General features: G+C 44.8%; 1 protein-coding gene across 12 annotated transcripts; it reads left to right on the plus strand.

Annotated features, from left to right (window-relative positions):
• The first annotated feature begins 8,724 nt into the window (after window positions 1-8,724).
• On the plus strand, window positions 8,725-19,536 carry ARMCX4 (armadillo repeat containing X-linked 4). 12 transcript variants are annotated; one of them, XM_073227477.1, is made up of 7 exons: window positions 8,725-8,833; window positions 9,255-9,360; window positions 9,983-10,042; window positions 10,117-10,194; window positions 10,525-10,643; window positions 10,889-10,969; window positions 11,320-19,536. In XM_073227477.1, the coding sequence occupies exon 7, from the start codon at window positions 11,465-11,467 to the stop codon at window positions 19,208-19,210; it is 7,746 nt and encodes a 2,581-aa protein (XP_073083578.1). In that variant the 5' UTR covers window positions 8,725-8,833; window positions 9,255-9,360; window positions 9,983-10,042; window positions 10,117-10,194; window positions 10,525-10,643; window positions 10,889-10,969; window positions 11,320-11,464; the 3' UTR covers window positions 19,211-19,536. The 12 variants fall into 12 exon arrangements, with proteins under 12 accessions (XP_073083578.1, XP_017516975.1, XP_017516985.1 ...); XM_017661486.3 differs by lacking the exon at window positions 9,983-10,042; XM_017661496.3 differs by lacking the exon at window positions 9,983-10,042 and having other exon boundaries at window positions 10,525-10,608.
• Window positions 19,537-19,872: the final 336 nt, after the last annotated feature.

Raw genomic sequence — 19,872 nt, forward strand, 5'->3', positions numbered from 1 at the left:
GGTGCGGATGGCTAGGGCTGGGTGTTTAGCAGTCCTGGGCTCCCTCTCCCTTACCGATCTGACTCCTCTCCTCCTGCCAGGAGCTGGGGTGAGGGGCACTCGGGTCCCGCCGGGCTGCGGCTTGTATCTTACCCACTTTGTGTGGCACTGGGTTCTCGCAGGTGTGAATGTAGTCTGGCTGTTGTCCTGTGTCTTCTGGTCTCTCTTTTAGGATTAGTTGTATTTATTGTATTTTCAAAAATATATATGGTTTTGGGAGGAGATTTCCGCTGCTCTACTCACGCCACCATCTTGGTTCTCCTCTCATCACGATTAGTTTTATTTGTTCTTGGGGTTCATATAAATGGAATCCTGCAATACTTCTTTGTTCTAACTTCTTTCATTCAAGATACTGCTTTTGAGATTTACCCATGTTGTTGCATGTATCAGTATTTCATTACTTTTTATTGCTGAGTAGTATTCCACTGTATATACATATAACAGTTTATCCTTTCTCCTGTTGTTCCCTGTTTTAGGCTTTTATGAATTAAGTTGATATAAACATTCATGTACTAGTCTTTGTATGGACATATTTTTTCATTTTTCTTGATTAAATACCCAGAAGTGAAACTGCTGGGTTCTATGATAAGTGAATGTTAAACTTTATAAGAAGTGGTGGAAAAGTTCTCTAAAGTGGTCGTACCATTTTACACTCCTAATGGCAATGTATGTGAGTTATGATTTCTCCATTCTCACCAGCATTTGGTGCTGTTAGTCTGGTTTTAGCCATTCTAGTGGGCGTGTCATGATCTCTCCTTGTGGTTTCAATTTTCATGTCCCTGATTACTAAAGATGTTAAGGATTGGGCATATTTCTTTCTGAAGTGTCCATTTGAGTTTTTGCCCAATTTTACATTGGGTTCTTCTTTTGATTCTTGATTTGCGTGTTTTTATGTAAGTTGGATACAAGTCTTTATCAGATATATGTACTAAATATATATTTTTTCCAATTTTGTGGCTTGCCTATTATTTCATTAATAATGTCTATGGGTAAATAGAAAATTTAAATTTTGATAAAGCTCAATTTTCTCTTGTATGTTTAATACCTTTTTTATCCTGTCCAAGACACCTTTGACTACCCCAAGGTCATGAAGATATCCCCCTATGTTTTATGCTAGCGATCTTAATAGCTTTGGATTTACTTTTAGGGAAAAGTTTTAAAAAATAAAGCTTTTACTTTTAGCTAAGAACATGGAAGAGGCAGTGGTCCTGTTGAAAGAAGTGATATGAACAGGTTAACAGATGCAGAGAGACTGAATAGTGGAAATCAAAACTCCTTAGTATCTGAAAAAGGAAAAGTTATGGAGGTTGAAAAATGGGATAGAGTAAAAATAGAGTGTAATAACTTCCAGACCACTATAGGTAAAATGGACAAATTCAACATAACACAAGGGGGAGGAAAAGGAACAAAAAAGCATAGTAAATAGAAAATGTAAAAACGTGTGATAGAAATAAATCCAAACATGTCATAATCACAGTATGAATTGGTTGAACTCACTTAAAAAGAGACAGAGACTCTTACATTGTATTAGGCATAAAAATAAAAATCCACCTCTATATTGTGTTAAATAAAAAGATACAACAGGAAAAAATAAAAAGAAAATAAATGTAACATTATCAATATAAGGCAGAGTAAAATTTCAGACAAAAAGGACTAAAAGGGACAAAGGGGGTATTTAATAAGTATGGTTACATTACCTAGAAAACATAGCAGCTATACTCATTTGTGTAATTAATGATGTAGCTTCAAAATATACAATGTAAAATATGGTATAAAATATAAGGAAAATTGTTGCATTCCTCCTTCCAAACTTCTTTCAGTAATCCACAGATTAGCAAGCATATAGAGCATTTGGATTACATAACCAACAACCTTTAACTAATCTCTTTAATATAAACAACTTTGCACACAACAGAAATAACATTCTTTGCAAATGATTTGATTTACAACATGTGTCCATGAATTAGAACATGCTCATTCAACAGTAAAATCCCACCGATTTCTAAAAGAAAGTAGGAATAATTATCGTAAGGTTTACATTTATTGATCATTATTTGTTCAGCAGATATTTGAGTCTCTATGTATTCCAGGCCCTGTTTTAGGTACTGAATATGTGGTGGTGAATAAGAGACAATATCCCTATTCCCAAGGAGCTTACATCCCAGAGAAAGGAATAATTTAATAACTAACAAATAAACAGGTGAGAAATTCTTTAATGTAAATCAAACTGCATGATGTTATAGAGGCTGGAAGGATATTTTAAACTGCATTATTAATGAAGGCTTTGAAAAGGAGATGATGTGGTATGATGAAATGAAGTTAGACATTAATATAAAGAGTTTCCACTTAATCTATAATGAAAAATGACTTGTTTAGATGGGCTAAAGAGGAAATAAAAATCACCACTTTAAATTATGTAGAGAAGAATGAACATGAGAGCACCGGATGTAAAACCTGTGGGATGTGGCTAGAGCAATATGAAGAGGGTGATTTACAGACACAAGTACAAATTTGAAAACAAGCAAGATTTAAGATAAATGAGCTAAATACCCAATTTAGGAATATAGAAAAGGAATAATACACTGAATCCAAAGAAAATAGAAAGGAGAAAGTAAAGATTAAAAAAGAATAGAAAACAAGAGACAACAAAAAATCACAGCACAATTGACTGATAAAACCTGAACTTGTTCTTTGAGAAAAAAAATTTGGCAGATATGATCAAGAAAAAGAAGAGAAAATAAACTATGTTAAGAATCATAATTACAAACATAGAAGAAATTTGGGAAAAAAAGAAAATGCAAGTCACAATTTTTTATCACCAAATTTGAAATTTCAGAAAAGATGGATCATATTTAAAGAAAATACAAGTTACCCAAATTGACTCAAGAAGAAGTAGGAAATCTTAATAGACCAATAACCAATGAAGAATGTCAAAAGATAGTTAAAGATCTACTACTTAAAAGACAAACAAAAGGAAAAAATATAATTATCATCTTCAGACTGTTTTATAGCAAAGTTCTCCCAACTTCCAAGGAGTAGGAAATTATCTTGTTATATAAACTATTTCCAGAACATAGAAAACTTCCCAATTCATTTTACAAGGCCAGTATAATCCTAATACCAAAAACTGCAAAAGGATGGCACACAAAAAAGAAAAGACATAAACTGATCTCATCAGTGAACAGGAGCGAAAATGGGAAATCAAATATCAGCAAATTGAAATCCAGTAGTGTATTAAAAAATAGTCACTCCTATGTGAGATTTATCCTAAGAATTCAAGTGTGATTCATTATTTGAACAGTTTTATTGTAATTCTCTATGGTAAAACAATATTAAAATCATATTAAAAATATGCTCATCCCAATAGGTACTATAAAATCATTTATTAAAATTAAACATCCATTCCTGGTAACAATGCTCAGCATTTGAAGAATAGGGAAAGTTTCTTTAACTTGGCAACGGGTTTGTGCCAGAGATGTACAGAGGCGTTGTACTTAATGATGAAACACTAAGCATTCTCATTATAGTCAGGAATGAGATACTGACTATAAAGATGTCTGTTATCACCTTTACTATTCAACACTACTCTGAAGTTCTTTTTCTGTCCATAAGCTAAAAAGAAGAAGTGAGCAATACAAAATATCAGAAAAGAAAAATACAAAACTGTCACAGACAATATAATTACCTCTCTACAAAATTGGGGAGAATCAGCTGACAAATTTTTAGAACTAATAATAAAAATTCCTTACAGTGGCCCGATACAAGAGCAACATACAAAAATTGTGCCTTATCTTCCATCAGCAATGAACAGATAGAAAATAGAAGAAGCTTCTATGTTAATTATAGGAAAGATACTGCCTTGCAGACTCTCTCCTGATACTTAAAAAAATGCAAACAAAAACAAGGAGTAAAAAATCAGCCAGGCATGGAGTGAGAGTCATCATTAACAACCAAGCAAGGAAAGGGGCACATCCCAATTACACAAACTTCAAAAGGTCACAGGCAAGTAAAGAAACAGGAGATTGCAGAGCTGAGCACAGTGGTGCAGTGCAGCCAGCTTCTTAACCTTGCCTGTGTCCCTCAGAAACCATATAGGATATGGCACGGGAGAGACAAAGAAACCAGACAGGAAGAAACACCCCAAAGCACAGGAGGAAATTTCCAAGTACTTCAAGCTGTAAAACAAGTTAATAAGAATATAGACTTAATACAATAAGAGCTCAAAGATGAGATGATAAACAGCAGAATTAGATAAAAAGAAAGACTGCAAAAGAGGCCTAGGCCTTAACAGCACTATCATAGAAGTAATGAAATAGAAAACGTGGCTGTAAGTTGAACTACGTACAGCAGAAGGGCTTGAGATAATAATCACATTGACTGGAGATAAAAAAAAAGTACAGGAAAGCAAAGGAAATGGGATACTATATATAGGTACACACACATATTAAGAATATGTATATTCTTAAGAAAGAATGCAGTGTTCAGACTTAAAGAGCGTATAATGTTTCATGATGTTTGATTGTTGTTTGAAAGTTTGATGGTTATTTCACAGTGCTGGAATCTGAGTGATATTTTATCTTTCTTCTTTGTACTTTACTACACTGCATTGTTGCATCATGATGAGCATACATGATTTTTGTAAAAACTGAAATTATTTTCTTAAAAAATGAAGAATGAATATCATGTGTGAGAAGTCACCATTCACAGTGTGAACAAAAACTATGAAATATCTGGAAATACACCTAATAAGAAATGTGTAAAATCTACACGAAGAAAACTATACAGTTTTATTGAAGAGCACAAAAGAAGATTAGAATAAATTTTGAAAATACTACATGACCCTGGGTGAAAACAATTTATTACTGCAATTTTAATTATTCCCCAAGTTAATCTAAAAATTCAGTGGAATCCCAATAAATGTCCAACAGGATTTTTGAAAAATGAAATTAGAGCTTTACTTAAAATGCCCAAAGCATATCCAAAAATAGTTTGAAAAAAGACAGAGCGATGAAAGATTTGTCCTCCCAGACAGCAAAACTTACTATGCCAATTAGAAGTGTGCTATTGAGGTAGTAATATATACATATGTCAGTGGAACAGAAAAGTCATTCATGAAACATATCTGAGTCATAAATGAGAATTGAACATATGATGAGTCAGCTTTTAAAATTAGGTGGGGAATAAAGAACTGTTATTGAAATGATACTGGGATTTGGCCATATATATATACATACCTATATATATGCACTTGTATATAATATATGCATATGTATGTGTGTGTGTATATATATATATATATATAGAAACATAACTCATAAGCCATACAGGAAAAAGTTTAGTATTTGACATCAAAATGTAACAATTCTGAGTACCAAAAATACCATAAAATTATGATGCCAGTGACAGATTGGGAGAATATATGTGCAACCTACATAACAGAAAAATAACTAATACACAGATATACATAAGGAACTACAAATCAGTGAGAAAAATACTGATGAACAGAAAAATACTCAAAAGGTGTTAACAACTAATTCTCAGAGAAGAAATGCAAATAAACATATGAAATGATGCTCAAGCATATAGATACTTAGGAAATGTTAGTTAAAATGACAATCTCATACCATTTTTCTACCTTTGATATTGGCACTACTTACTAATTTATAGTGCACATGAAAGTATGGGGAAGTGTGTCCTGTCATATGCTTGACAAGAGTGTAAATTGCCCAGCCTGTTTGGAGAACAGTTTATTGGTATACCCATTAAATATATAAAATCTGATATTGCGGTATTGATCATATAAAATCTCACGCTGTCAACTGAACAATACTGTGTATAGTAGCATATCCTAAAGAAATTCTTCCACTTGTGGGCAAAGCTTGTTATGCACCAGGTTGTTCACTGTATCATGTTTTTAATAGCTCCAGTCCCAGAACAATTTTATGTTCATCAACGGGGTAAGGGTGGAGGAATAGGATTAAATAAACAATAACATAACCAAGCTATGGAATAATAGGCAGCAGTTAGGAAAATAAAGCAGCTTTAAATGCAGTTAAAAAAATAAAGCAGCTTTAAATGTCCTGGTTTCTAGAGCTCTCTGAGATACTACTTTAAGTGAAAAAAGTTGCAAAGCAGTACATTAAATATGGTCCCATTTGTATATTTTAATAAGATGTGCATGTATATATAATGTATAGAAAAGCATTTAACTCACCAAATTTAAACAATGGGGAGGTAACTGCTGTGGATGAGGATAGTGGAGTTAACGCAGTACTGAGTGCTTTTCCTGGGTTTGAATCTTACACTAGAATGTATTCTTATGGAATCTTGTATACTTAGCAGAAATAAAACCCCCACCAAATAACAAAATACCCTAAGTATCTTTCCATTAGGATAGATATAGCTAAATCTTTCTCTTTATCAACCATATTGTATAAATTTAACATAATGTACTTAATTGTCCACCTATCGATGCACACTTTATGCTGCTTCAGTTTTTTTTAAAACTTTGCAAGCGCTGCAATAGGTATCCTTGTATATTTACACTTCTATCCACATCCATATCCATATCTATATCTGTATCTATATATGTCTTTGTGAATCTGTGCAGGTACATAGGCTGGCTAAATTCCTAGGGATAAAATTGCTCAAAGAGTATGTGGGATATTATTTATATTTATTATCTAATAGATTTTGTCAAACTGCCCTCTGTAAAAAGATAGCATCAGACTATCTGCCTCCAACAGAGTGTGAGAGCTGTGGAAGTGTAGAAGTGCCCATTCCCCCACAAACCAGCCAATATATTATCAAATTTCTAAATGCTGACATACTCCTAGCTGAAACATGGGAAAACATAGTTGCTTCAATTTGCATTTCTTTGAAGTTGAGATCTTTTCATATGTTTACTGGTCAGTTGTATTTCTTTTCTGTGAACAAATCCATTCATGTTTTTGGCACATTTTTTTTTATTAAGTTATCATCTTATTAATGATTTGTAAGAGTTTTTAGATTATTACAAGTGAGCCACTTGACATCCTGTACTTGTGGAGTTTTGTTTTGTTTTGTTTTCTGTTTTTTGCTTTCTTGAAGTTTTAAATGTTAATGTAATCAGTTTCTGAATTTTTCCCTTTGGTGGAGAGCATACATTGGTCATGGGCAATTGAATTCTGAAAAGCCATTAGTAAAGGTCTATGGCTCTCTGGGCTCCCAGGCTCACCACCCACACAGGGGCCCCTCACCAGGAGCTTCCTGCAGGGGTGTCATATTTCAACATTCTAAGAAAACGGCTGCCTGAAGGGCCTATATTTAGAGTATGGCTCCCCAGTGGGGCGAGCTGGATGTCTGGGGACTAATTTCCGCATACTTTGTCTCCGAGTTCTGGGATTATTATGTGGGGTTCGTGTGGGTGCTGTAGTGAAATTGTAACAGAAGGTGGGGAATGAAAAGGCTTCTTTCTCCTGGAGACTGCTTGGGATCCTGTAAACTGTGCTTTTTGTGAGGGAAAAATGACACGGATCCCAGGGGTGTTGCAGTGATTCACAGTCATCCCCAGACCCTCACCACCGTCTCCGTGGAAGGTGCTGAACACTAGCCGCTGCTAAGTGACACAGAATACATGAATGACAGACACCGGAGATATCTCACAGTTGTTATGATTAACTGAAAATTCCATCCGCTAAGCTTGATTTCCTCCAGTGGGAGAGCAGTTGGTCTTTCGAGGGTGTGATGGGACTGATTTGATCACGTGGTTATGTAACCCCTTGAATGGAAACCAGGTTTATCTGGGAAGTCACTAGTTTCCAGGCATTGGATTCATCAGGAGCTGAGTCTTCATTCAACCACCCAGGAGTCATCTATGAGGACGTTCTCAAACACACCTGACACACAAGATCACAAGTTTGGCCAGAACATCAAAAGGTTGAAAATCTCTTGCGGAGAGTTGCCAAGATTAGAAAACTGAGCAACTTTCCAAAGACTAATTTATAGATCACATTGAAAACGTGCTGGCTGTGTTTAGGAAATTTTTGTATTTAAAATGTCAAAAATTGCTAGTCTGTTTTGAAAGCTGTGAAATAGTTCATAGCAACTAGAATACATTTTTAAATGTGGCGCAAGATAATGTAAACAAATGAGTCTCGTTATTTTTTACGACCTAATATTTAAATGTAGAATAAAAACGACTGCATTTCCAGATTACAAAAAGAATAAATATGATGCTAAAAGAAAGAAAAAGAACGTAAAAAAGAAAGTTAAGCCTCCACTTGCACTCTGTTTCATAATGTCCTTTCTGTAGCCCATTTTGGTCCACCAGTGTATGTGATGGGGAGCATTTGTCTTACAGTCTAAGAGAAAAAGAGGATCCCTCAAAGAAGCGACTGAAAAGGCCAGAGCAAGGCCTGGGGTAGATGGGGGATGCAGACCCTCCCTGGTAACCAGAGAAGAGCAACCCCACCCGCAGAGCAGTGATGCCACTTGTGGACCCTCAGACTGGAGAGGACCGGGCTCAGTGACAGGGCGGCGCGCAGTGGGCCCCTGGACACGGACGGGTGGAGGGGGAGCCGGTGCGTGCGGAGGTGGGGGGAGGGTCCTGTGGAACAACCCGCCGGCTGAGGGGTGGGGGAGGAGGGTCGGAGGGGAGGGGGGAGGAGAACTTGTCGGTGACGCGAAGCTCCCACGTGACCGGGAGCTGCAGAGCGACGCAGCCTTCGGTACAGTCGTCACCCCCGTCTGGATACCAGCTCCCCGGCGCCTTGCGCACGGTGGGCTGGCATTAGGCCCCGGGAAAACAGAGCAGGTAAGGGTTCCGGGGCTCACGCGCCGAGGCCAGGGCGGCAGGTCCGGGGGTGGGGGACAAAGCGGGCTTCGCTCTGATGCTCCTGAGCCCACCTTCTCCTGCCTACGTCCGTGCAGGGGAACCTTGGTGGCGTGCAGGGTGGATGGTGGCGGGAGTGTCTCAAGAAGGAAATGCAGAGATTGAGGTGCCCCATCCTCCCTGGCTCTCATCACTGCGTGCACACGTCCGCTCAGCTTCCTGCTCGTTTTAGGGAAGGGTCACGCCGCCCGTGGCGTTTGCAGAGAAAATGGTGGACCCTGGTGACTGGACGGCGGGGTTGGTGGGGGTGGTGTCTGGGGATGCCGGGAGGGACGTTTGATGTCCGGGTTCCTGGATCCAGAAAGGCAGGTATTGAGACCTGTGTTCTGGGTGCTGGTCCAAGCGCCCAGTGTCTTTACTCTCTCCTGTCTGACGGACAGTAGTTCGGCGTGGCACTGTTTGTGGCGAGGCGAGAAAGGAGAGGAGAAAACTGCACAGAATCCGTGGAGGTCAGTGTGAGCACGGGCTCTGGCTGTGAACCGTTGAAGTTCTGTAGTAATTGTCTGTGAGGGGAACTCGGGCGCCACTGTCTGGTTGGGATATGGGGTGGAGCTAGCTAGCCAGGGGACTTTCCCTAACTACCTTTACTTACCACACTTAGGATTTTTAACTCGAGTTATATGTTGAAGACCAGAAAAGTCAGCAGACTTTTCTATGACTACTTTTATTTGCACTTCAGATAATATTGAGAAAATACAGATTGCTGTGTTAAAGAATATTACTATTTTTTTTTTTTTTTGCTGAGATAGCCTTTCCAGAGGCGGATAGTGATTTTGCAGAGGCAATAGCCTCCCCTCACACCTTGTCTCTTCTGCTGTAGACTCCTAGAGATGGGCTTAAGGGGAAGTAGATGGCAGTAGACTAGGATTCTAGAGTCTGGAATCTGGGGGGCTCCATCTCTATTGGTTTTCTAGTGTTCCAGGTTCTCCTGCCTGAGCAGCTTAGCTTGGTGAAGGAAATGATGGACTTTTGGGAGAAGTCCTAGAATCCTACAGGTGGTTTTAAAATAATTTCTCTCTGTCTCTCCCCTTTTATTTTTTCTGCCTCCCCTTTCCACTGTGCCCGTTGCAGTGCTGGGGAAGCCCCAGGTTCTGCCTGCCAGAGAACGGGTCTGTAAATCCAGCAAGGCAGGTACTGGGACCTATGTCTTAGATGCTCGGATGTCACAAGCACTCCACATTCACCTTCCCTCTGTTTGTTCCTAGGCCTACAGTGGGGCTGTTTACCGCAGGAAGCAAGGGAAAGGGGGAGACTGGCCTGGAGCCATGGAGGTTGGTGTGAAGGTGGGCAATGCATGGGGATAACAAAAGAAGGTGGCTGAGACTTGAGAGGGTCTCAGTGGGGGATGCCTTGTCTCTCCTAGGCTCTGCCAGATTCCAGTGTTGCCACACCCCCTACTTATTTCAGCGCAGGGGATAGTAAGAATTATTGGGGTGAGGGTGGGCTTGAGTGTAACTGAAGAAGGCTTGAGGGGAGAGATCATGAGTTGGGCCACATTAGAAAACTGGCTATGGGCTCTGGCAAGGCAAGTACTGGGGTCCAGGATCAGGGTGCTTGTCTATTCTGTGAAGGACTCAGTCTCTCTTACCTCTTGCTTGTTTACTTGCCCATAGATCTGACTGCAGGTCTGCTGCCGCAACTAAGATCAATGGAATCAAAGACACAAGGAGGAAATTGCCTCTGATCAGTATAGACTAGTAAGAAGTTGGAAGTGCCTGCATAGACCTCTAGGGTGGGTTGGTGGAGACCACTGTGCATCCATCAGGGCTTGTGTTCAGTCTGGAGGGTCCTCAGCCTCTGCCTTTCCCAACCAAGTTTCCCACCATCCCTGTCACTTACCCCATGCCCTCACCTTTATTTGGTATGGGAAGTGGGGTAAACTGAGGGCTGATAGAGAGGTAGTTTGCTAGTAATAAGCCTGTCACATCAAGAATAAAATGTCCACTCCCGTCTGTCCCTCCATCTGTCTGTCTCTAGGTCCACAGATCTCATGAGTTTACAGATCAACTTTAGAGTATATCACCAATCAAGAGAAGGGAACTTCCTGGATCATTACAGGTTGGTATGAGGGTGGGGACCCATGGGAGTGGTGACCAGAGTAGGTCCAAGCAAAAATCAAGGTCTGAAGCCTCTCAGTCTCTCCCATTCACAGTCAGCTCTCCCAGCATCCTCTCCATTGTTCATTTGGTATAAGGAAATGTGTATGGAAGTTCCTTGAGGGAAATTGTTGGGCCCTGGGGAAGATGGGGAGGGGAGAAAATAAAAGGGATGGAGAGAGAGTTGGCTTATCATCCTCTTCTCCCACCAAGCATGTCATTTCTGCACTTTCATTTCCTTCTGTATATCTATCTGTATGATGGACAGAATTAGAAAATAAATTTTAGTCCTTTTCCTTCCTATACTTCTAGGTCCACCTCCAGTGGCAGCTGTAGTGGCCTTTTGAGTGGCTGAAGACCAGTGCCTTCCCAGGCCTACACTTAGACCTAGTACCCTCTTTTCCCAGCCCAACTGAGGTCCCTGTACCTTGTTCGTGCCTTCAGCAGGAGTGATTATATGGGTCGTGTTCAGGAAGTGGGCTGGTTGACTGCAGGACTGGCGATCTGGGCTGGTACTTGCTACTACATTTACAGACTAACTAAGGGAAGAGCCCAGAGTGTGAGAAAACTTTCCAGAAATGGGTCCAGAGTCAAGGTGGAGACTGTGGCTGGGGTACAGAACCAGACCGTGGCCGTGAGTGAAGCCATTGCTGGGACAGAGATTGAAACTAGACCCAAGGCCAAGACTGGAAGAGAAACTGGAACAGGAGGTAGGCCTGGGGCTGAAGTAAAGGCAGAAGCCACTGCTAGCGTCAGACCCACAGCTGACTCTCAGGCCAAGATAATGACGGGAGCAGAGGCAGAGACCCAACTTGAGTCCAAAACAGTGGCTGGAACAGTGGTCATGACAGAGGCAGTGACTCTGACTGAGGCCAAGGCCAAAACCAGGGAAGTGACCATGAAAGAGGCAGTGACCCAAACTGACTCTGAGGCTGGGAGAGTAGCCAAGAAGGAGGCAGTGACCCAGACCAAAGCAGAAGCTCTTGTATTGGCTGCAAAAGAGGCCAAGATGAACAGAATAATGGTGACACAGAGTGAGGCCTTGGCAGTGACCAGGGAAATGGCCAAGATGGGTGCCATAAACAAGATTGGGATTGTGGCTGAGACCAAGGCAAGACCCCTGGAAGAGACTATGAATGTGGCCAAGACTCAGTCTGAGGCTGGGCCTGCTACCACAGTTGATGCTAAGGGAAGTCCTTATACCACGTCCAGGGCAGGAGCTGGAGCGGACATGAGGTCCTATCTACCATCTCAGCCTGTGGTCAAGATCCAGTTTGATGACATGCCTGGTGCTGTGGTTGAGGCCAAGGGGAATCACAAAACTGTGTCTCGGCAAGGGTCTGGGGCAGATGTGAGGGCTTCTGCCAAGCCTCAGACTGTAGACAAGGCACAGGCTGAAGCCATGCCTGGAGCAAGGGTTGGTGCTGGGAGTGATACCAATGCCATGTGTAAGGCAGGGGCAGGAGCAGATATTAGAGCTTCAGCACAACCTCAGACTGTGGCCAAGAAACAGTCTGAGGCAACAAGTGGTGCCAGGGTTGATGACAGGGCAGATACAAATGTTACATCTAGGGCAATGGCTAGAGCTGACATGAGGGCTGCTGCCCAGCCTCAAGCTGTAGCCAGTGTTCAGGTGGAGACTGTGTCTGATGCCAGGGTTAAGGGTAGATGCAATCCCAATGCCATGGCTAAAACAGGGGCCAGGGCAAACTTGAGGGCCAATTCCCAGGCCGAGGCCTTGTCTGATGCCAGTGTTAAGACCAGAGGTAATCCCAATGCCATGTCTAATGTGGGAGCTGGAACAGACACTGAGTCCTATACACAGCCTCAGCCTGTGGCTGATGTCCCAGCTGATGCCTTGCCTGATAGCAGGAATAAGGCTAGGGACAATGCTAACACCTTGCCTAAAGAGGGGGCTGGGACAGACCCAAAGACACAGCCTCAGGCTCTCACCAAGAGCCAGGCTGAGCCCTCACCTAGTCCCAGAGGTAAGGCTAGGAGAAAAGCCAAAGGTAAGTGCAAGGCAGGGCTTGGGACAGATATGAAAACCTGTGTGCAGCCTTGGGCTGGGGCCAAGACCCATGCTGAGGCTTTTCCTGATTCCAGGGTTGATGGCAGGGGAGATCTTAATGCCATTTCCAGGGCAGGGGCTAAGGCAGAACCGAAGGCTTGTGGTCAGCTTCCAACTGTGGCCAATTCCCAGGTTGAGGCCTTGTCTGGTGCCAAAAATAAGGTTGAGAGCAATACCGATGCTATGTCTGAGTCAGGGGCTGGGCAAGATACAGTGGGCTGTGCTCAGCTCCGGGCTGCAGCTGGTTCCCAAGGTACTAAGAACAAGGTCAGGGGCAATCCCAAGTCTGTGTCTAAGGCAGGGGCTGGACCAACCACAATTGCCCAGCCTCAGACAGATACACCAGGCTCTACTCAGCCCCAGGCAGTGGCAAGTTCCCAGGGCGAGGCCTTGCCTGGTGCTAAGAATAAGGTTAGGGGCAATGCCAGTGCTGTGTGTAAGACAGAGTCTGAGCCTGATACAGTAGGCTCTGCCCAGCCCCAGGTTGTCTCTAATTCCCAAGGTGAAGCCTTGCCTGGTTCCAGGAATAAGGTCGGAGAAAATCCCAATGCTGTGTTTAAGGTGGGGACTGGGCCAGACACAATGGGCTATGCCCAGACTCAGGTTGTGGCCAGTTCCCAGGCTGAGGCCTTGTCTGGTACCAAGAATAAAGTCAAGAGCAATCGCAAGACTGTGTCTAAGGCAGGGACTGGGTCCGATACAATGGGCCCTGCACAGCCTCAAACAGATACACCAGGCTCTACTCAGTCCCAGGCAGTGGCCAGTTCCCAGGGTGAGGCCTTGCCTGGTGCTAAGAATAAGGTCAGGGGCAATCCCAATGCTGTGTCTAAGTCAGGGGCTAGGCCAAATAAAATGGGCTCTATCCAGCCCCAGGCAGTGGCCAGTTCCCAGGGTGAGGCCTTGCCTGGTGCCAAGAATAAGGTCCTGGGCAGTCCCAGTGCTGTGTCTGAGGAAGGGGCTGGGACGTTTACAACAGGCTCTACCGAGCCCAAGGCTGTGTCTGATTCCCAAGGTGAGGCCTTATCTGGTACTAAGAATAAAGTCAAGGGCAATCCCAAGGCTGTGTCTAAAGCAGGGACTGGGCCAGTTAAAGTGGGCTGTGCCCAGGCTCAGGCTATACCCAACGTCCAGGGTGAGGCCTTGTCTGGTACTAAGAATAAGGTCAAGGGCAATTGCAAGGCTGTGTCTAATGCAGGGGCTGGGCCCGATACAATGGGCCCTACCCAGCCTCAAACAGACACACCAGGCTCTACTCAGCCCCAGGCGGTGGGCAGTTCCCAGGGTGAGGCCTTGCCTGGTGCTAAGAATAAGGTCAGGGGCAATCCCAATGCTATGTCTAAGGCAGGGACTGGGCTAGATACAACAGTTTCTGTTGAGTCTCAAACAGATACACCAGGCTCTGCCCAGCCCCATGCTGTGGTCAGTTCCCAGGGTGAGGCCTTGCCTGGTGCCAGGAATGAGATCCTGGGCAGTCTCAGTGCTGTGTCTGAGGCAGGGGCTGGGCCATTTACAACAGGCTCCACCCAGCCCAAGGCTGTGTCTGATTCCCAAGGTGACACCTTATCTGGTACTCTTAAGAGTAAGGTCAACAGTGATCCCAAGGCTGTGTCTAAGGCAGGGGCTGGGCCACATGCAACAGGCTCTACTGAGCCTCAAACGGATATAACAGGCTCTGCTCAGTCCCAGGCTATGGTCACTTCCCAGGGTGAGGCCTTGCCTGGTGTCAAGAATAAGGTCAAGGGCAATCCCATTCCTATGTCTAAGGTGGGGACTGGGTCTGATACAGTAGGCTCTGCCCAGCCTCAAACAGATACACCAGTCACTGCCCAGCCCCGAGCAGTGACCAGTTCTCAGGGTGAGGCCTTGCCTGGTGTGAAGAATAAAGTCAGGGGCAATCCTGATGCTGTGTCCAAGAGAGAGGCTGGAGCAGATATAATGGTCTCTGTCCAGCCCCCAGCTGTATCTAATGTCCAAGGTGAAGCCCTGCTTGGTGCCAGGAATAAGGTCAGGGGCAATCCCAATGATGTGTCTAGGGCAGGAGCTGGTCCAGATACAATAGGTTCTTCCCAGTCTCAAACAGATACAACAAGCACTGCTCAGCCCCAGACTTTGCCCACTTCTCAGGGTGAGGCCTCTCCTGATACCGAGAATAAGATAAAAGACAATCCCAATGCTGTGTCTAAGACAGAGGCTGCAGCAGGTACAGTTGGCTCTGCCCGGCCCCCAGCTGTGTCTAATTCCCAAGGTGTAGTCTTTCCTGGTGCTAGGAATAAGGTCAGGCACAGTCCCAGTGGTGTGCCTAAGGCAGGGGCTGGGCCAAATACAACAGGTTCTTCCTTGTCCTTGGCTCCACCCAGTTCCCAGGGTGAGGCCTTGCTTGGTGCCAGGAGTAAGGTCAGGAGCAATCCCATTTCTGAGTCTAAGGTAGAGACTGGGGCAGAGATGATGGGCTCTGGCCAACCTCAGTCCGTGTCCCAGTCCCAGAGTAAGGCCTTGCCTAGGACAAAGGATAAAGTCATACCTAAATCTGAGGCAGAAGCCACAGGAGAAGACGTGGTCTATGTAAAGCCCAAAGCTAGGGTAATGACCACTTCTGAGAGTGAGGGTGAGACAGGCACTCAAGCATGCAGAAAGATGCAGTCTAAGGTCCATGACTGTTACTGGAGTGGGGTTGGTGTCGAGGATTGGATTGCTTCTGAGCGATGGATCAAATTTAGGTTCCAGGCCAGGGATGGATACTGGGAGAATAGCATGTCTTGGGCTGATGATGAGAGTGAAGTGTGTATTGAGTCCTGGAGTGGGGTAAGTGATAAGTCTGGTAGTAGGTCCTGGGCTGGGGCTAGAGCTGAAGATGAAGTTAGTATTGGATCCTGGGCTGGAGCTGGGGACCAGGCCAGTGGGGGGCTCTGGCCTGAGAGTCAGGCCAGTGGGGGTTCCTGGGCAGAGGCTGGGGACAGGGCCATGGGAGGGTCCTGCACTGTGGCTCAGAACCAGGCCAGTGTGGGGTCTTGGGTTGGCACTGGAAACCAGATTGCTGGTGTGTCCTGGGCTGGGGAAGAGGCCATTGGAGGGTCCTGGACAATAGCTGAGAACCAGGCCGATGGAGAGTCTTGGGTTGGGGCTGAGGAACAAGCCAGTGGAAGGTCCCAGGGTAGGGCTGGAATTCAGGCTAATGGAAGGTCCTGGGCTGAGGCTAGGGCTGGGAATGTGGCTAGTATTGGGTACTGGGCTGGAGCTGTGGACCAGGCTAGTGGAGGGACCTGGATTGGGACTGGTGATCTGTCTGGTGGTGGATCCAAACCTAGATTTGAGGATCAGTCTAGTGAAAATGTGTCCTTGGCTCAGGCTGGGGGCCAGTCCAGTGGAGGATCTAGGCTGGGGACTGAGGACCAGTCCAGTGAGAGGTCCTGGGTAGACACTGCAGACCAGGCTAGTGGACGGTCCAGGCTGGGGCCTGCAGATGAATCCAGTGGTGAGCCCTGGGCTAGGGCTGGGGAGCAGGAGGATGGAGAGTCTAGGCCAAGGCTTGTGGACCAGTCCAGTGCTGGGTCCTGGGTTGGCACTGGGAATCATGCCAGTGGTGGATTCTTGGCTGGGGCTGTTGACCAGGCTAGTGGGGGCTCCTGGGCTAGGACTGGTGATAAGTCAGGTGGTGGGTCCAAGCCTGGATCGGAGGATCAGATCAGTCAAGAAGGGTCTTTGGCTGGGGCTGGTGGCCAGGCTGGTGGAGGATCCCAGTTGGGGCCTGCAAGTCAATCCAGTGGAAGGTCCTGGGCTGACTCTAGGGACCAAACCAGTGGAGGGTTCTTGGTTGTGGTTGTAGACCAGGCCAATGGAGGGTCCTGGGCTGGACCTGGGGATCAGACTAGTGGTGGGGCAAAGCCTAGATTTGAGGATCAGACCAGTGGAAGAGGATCTTGGGTTGACAGTGGGGACCAGTCTGCTGGAGATTCCTGGGCTGGCACAGGGGACCAGGCCAGTGGAGGATCCTATGCTTCCAGTGGGAGTCAGGCCAATGCAAGAGGGTCCTGGGCTGAGGCTAGTGGCCAGGCTGTTGAAGGGTCTAAGCTAGGGCCCATGAGTCAGTTTAGTGATGGGTCGTGGGGTGACACTGGGAGTCTGGGCAGTGGTGGTTCCTGGGCTAGGACTAGGGTGCAGGCTGGTAGCTGTCCTAAGTCTGGATTTGAGGATCAGGACAACGGGGGAAGATTCTGGTCTGGTGCTAAGGACCAACAAGCCATTGCAGGGTCTAGTCCACAGCCCACAGACCAGTCCAGTCATGGGTCCTGGGCTGGCATTGGAAGTCAGGCCAGTGAAAGGTCCTGGGCTGGAGCTGGGGATCAGATTGGTAGCTGCTCCAAAGCTAGATTTGAGGATCAGGGCAGTGGAGTCGTCTCCCAGGCTGGCACTGAGGATCAGGCTAGTGGAAAATCCTGGGCTGGGTCCAGGCCAGGGCCTGAGGACCAGGCAAGTGGAGGGTCCTGGGCTAGGGCTGCGGACCAGGGCAGGGGAAGGTCCCAGGTCAGTGCTGAGACAGAGGCCAGCCAAGGACCCTGGTTTGGGGCTGGGTGTGAGGCTAGTAGAAGATACTGGTTCTGGAGAAAAGAGGCTGGTATTGTGTCCAGGCCTAGGGGTAAAAGTGAAGCCAGTATTGAATCCAGATCAGAGGCTAGGGAAGAGGCCATCACTAGTTCCAGATTTGGGGTTCAGGACAAGGCCAATATTGGGTCCTGGATCAGATCTGAGGAGGTGGCTGGTATGGACTCCTGTGTGGGTGCCGAGGCTGGGCCTGGGGCTGAGGTCAGGGAGTCTTGGCTATGGGATGGAGATGCAGCCACTACAGGGTGTAGGCTTGGGGCTGGGGAAGAGACTGGCATGGGGTCCTGGACTTTTGCTGAGGATGTAGATGAGGATAAGCTAAGCAGAGCGTCCAGCCCTGATATTGAGGAGATCAGTTTAAGGTCCTTGTTTTGGGCTGAGAGTGAGAGTAGTAATGAGCTCAGATCCAGGAGTGAGAAAGATGTCAATTTTGAGTATGGGGCTGGAGATAAGGCCAGCACTAAGGATAAGCTTGAGGCTACTGCTGGTACTGATGTAAGGTCTTGGTTCTGGGATGGTAATGAAAACAGAAATGAGGACAAATCTGCACCCAGGACTAAGACCAAAAAGTCAGCTGAATCAAGAGGCACATATCCATCCATGGTTCCTGGGGCAGGAATGGGATCATGGGCGGGAGCCATGTTCTGGACGGAGATGAAATTTCCATACCAAAATGAGTCTTGCTTTCTGCCTGGGGATGAGCTCAAAAAGCAGATGAGGTCTGAGGAGAAAACTCAGCCCTGGACCTGCCGCTGTAAACGTGAAGCCAATATGGATCCACGAGAGCTTGAAAAACTCATTTGCATGATTGAGATGACTGAGGATCCCTCTATTCATGAAATAGCCAATAATGCTCTATATAACAGTCCTGATTATCCATTTTCACACGAAGTCATTCGGAATGCAGGTAGAATCTCAATTATTGAAAGCTTGCTCAACAATCCCTACCCCAGTGTTAGGCAGAAGGCTCTAAATGCACTGAATAATATCTCAGTGGCTGCGGAAAATCATAGGAAGGTTAAAACATACTTAAACCAAGTATGTGAAGACACCATCACCTATCCCTTGAATTCAACTGTGCAGCTGGCTGGACTAAGATTGATAAAGCATCTGACTATTATCAGTGAATATCAGCATATGGTTACAAATTATATTTCAGAATTTCTTCGTTTGTTAACCGTGGGAAGTGGAGAAACGAAAGACCAGATTTTGGGAATGCTTTTGAATTTCTCTAAAAATCCATCTATGACAAAAGACTTGCTAATTGCCAGTGCACCAACATCACTGATTAATATCTTTAGCAAGAAAGAAACAAAAGAGAATATTCTTAGTGCACTCTCACTATTTGAAAATATAAATTACCATTTTAAAAGAAGAGCAAAAGTATTTACCCAGGACAAGTTCAGTAAAAATTCCCTTTATTTTTTATTCCAACGACCTAAAGCATGTGCCAAAAAACTTCGAGTCTTAGCAGCAGAATACAATGACCCAGAGGTGAAAGAACGAGTTGAGCTATTATTAAGTAAACTCTGATCAGTTGTATATTTCCAAATAAACCTGAGTAATATTTTGGCTTTGCAGGCTGGACATAATGCACAGTGTAAATTACATTATAACTTCGAAACTGATGTTACTTATGATGTCTATAGCTGCATCATTTTATGAACACCAAATGAATTCAAAGTTGTACTGAAAATACATGTGTTGATTATTACCTTGTCTGGATTTAGTATGCTTCATGAGCAGAAACTGAACTGATTCTTCATAAACAAGGTAATCTTCAGTCCTTTGTGTGGACTTATGTTTATACATTTGAGACTTTATTTTTATGTCATCAATAAAGTTGTGTGTTTTAAGCAGAAAAAAGAGACATGTGTTTGTTCTTCAGTTTATGATCTAATGGAGAGCCAAGACCTATGGAAACAAAAAGATATTAACAAAACCGGGAGCCTCTGATCATGGCCAGCTGCTTCCTGTTAGTGCTTAGAGGCAGCAGAAACTTCCCCAGGCAGCAGTGTTCAGGGAGTTTTACAGAGGTGGGGACATTTAAGTAAGCTGGGCTGGAAGGATAGCATACAATGGTGAGAAGGGCAGAGGGTATCGGAGGAGGGAGGAGTGGTGGGGAGACATGCGAGGAGGTGGGAATCCTGCTCCAGCAAGGAAGAGACTGGCCTGCCTTTGTGTGCACGGTGTGG

This window comes from Manis javanica, chromosome X (genome assembly GCF_040802235.1).
Source record: "Manis javanica isolate MJ-LG chromosome X, MJ_LKY, whole genome shotgun sequence".
Lineage (NCBI taxonomy): Eukaryota > Metazoa > Chordata > Mammalia > Pholidota > Manidae > Manis > Manis javanica.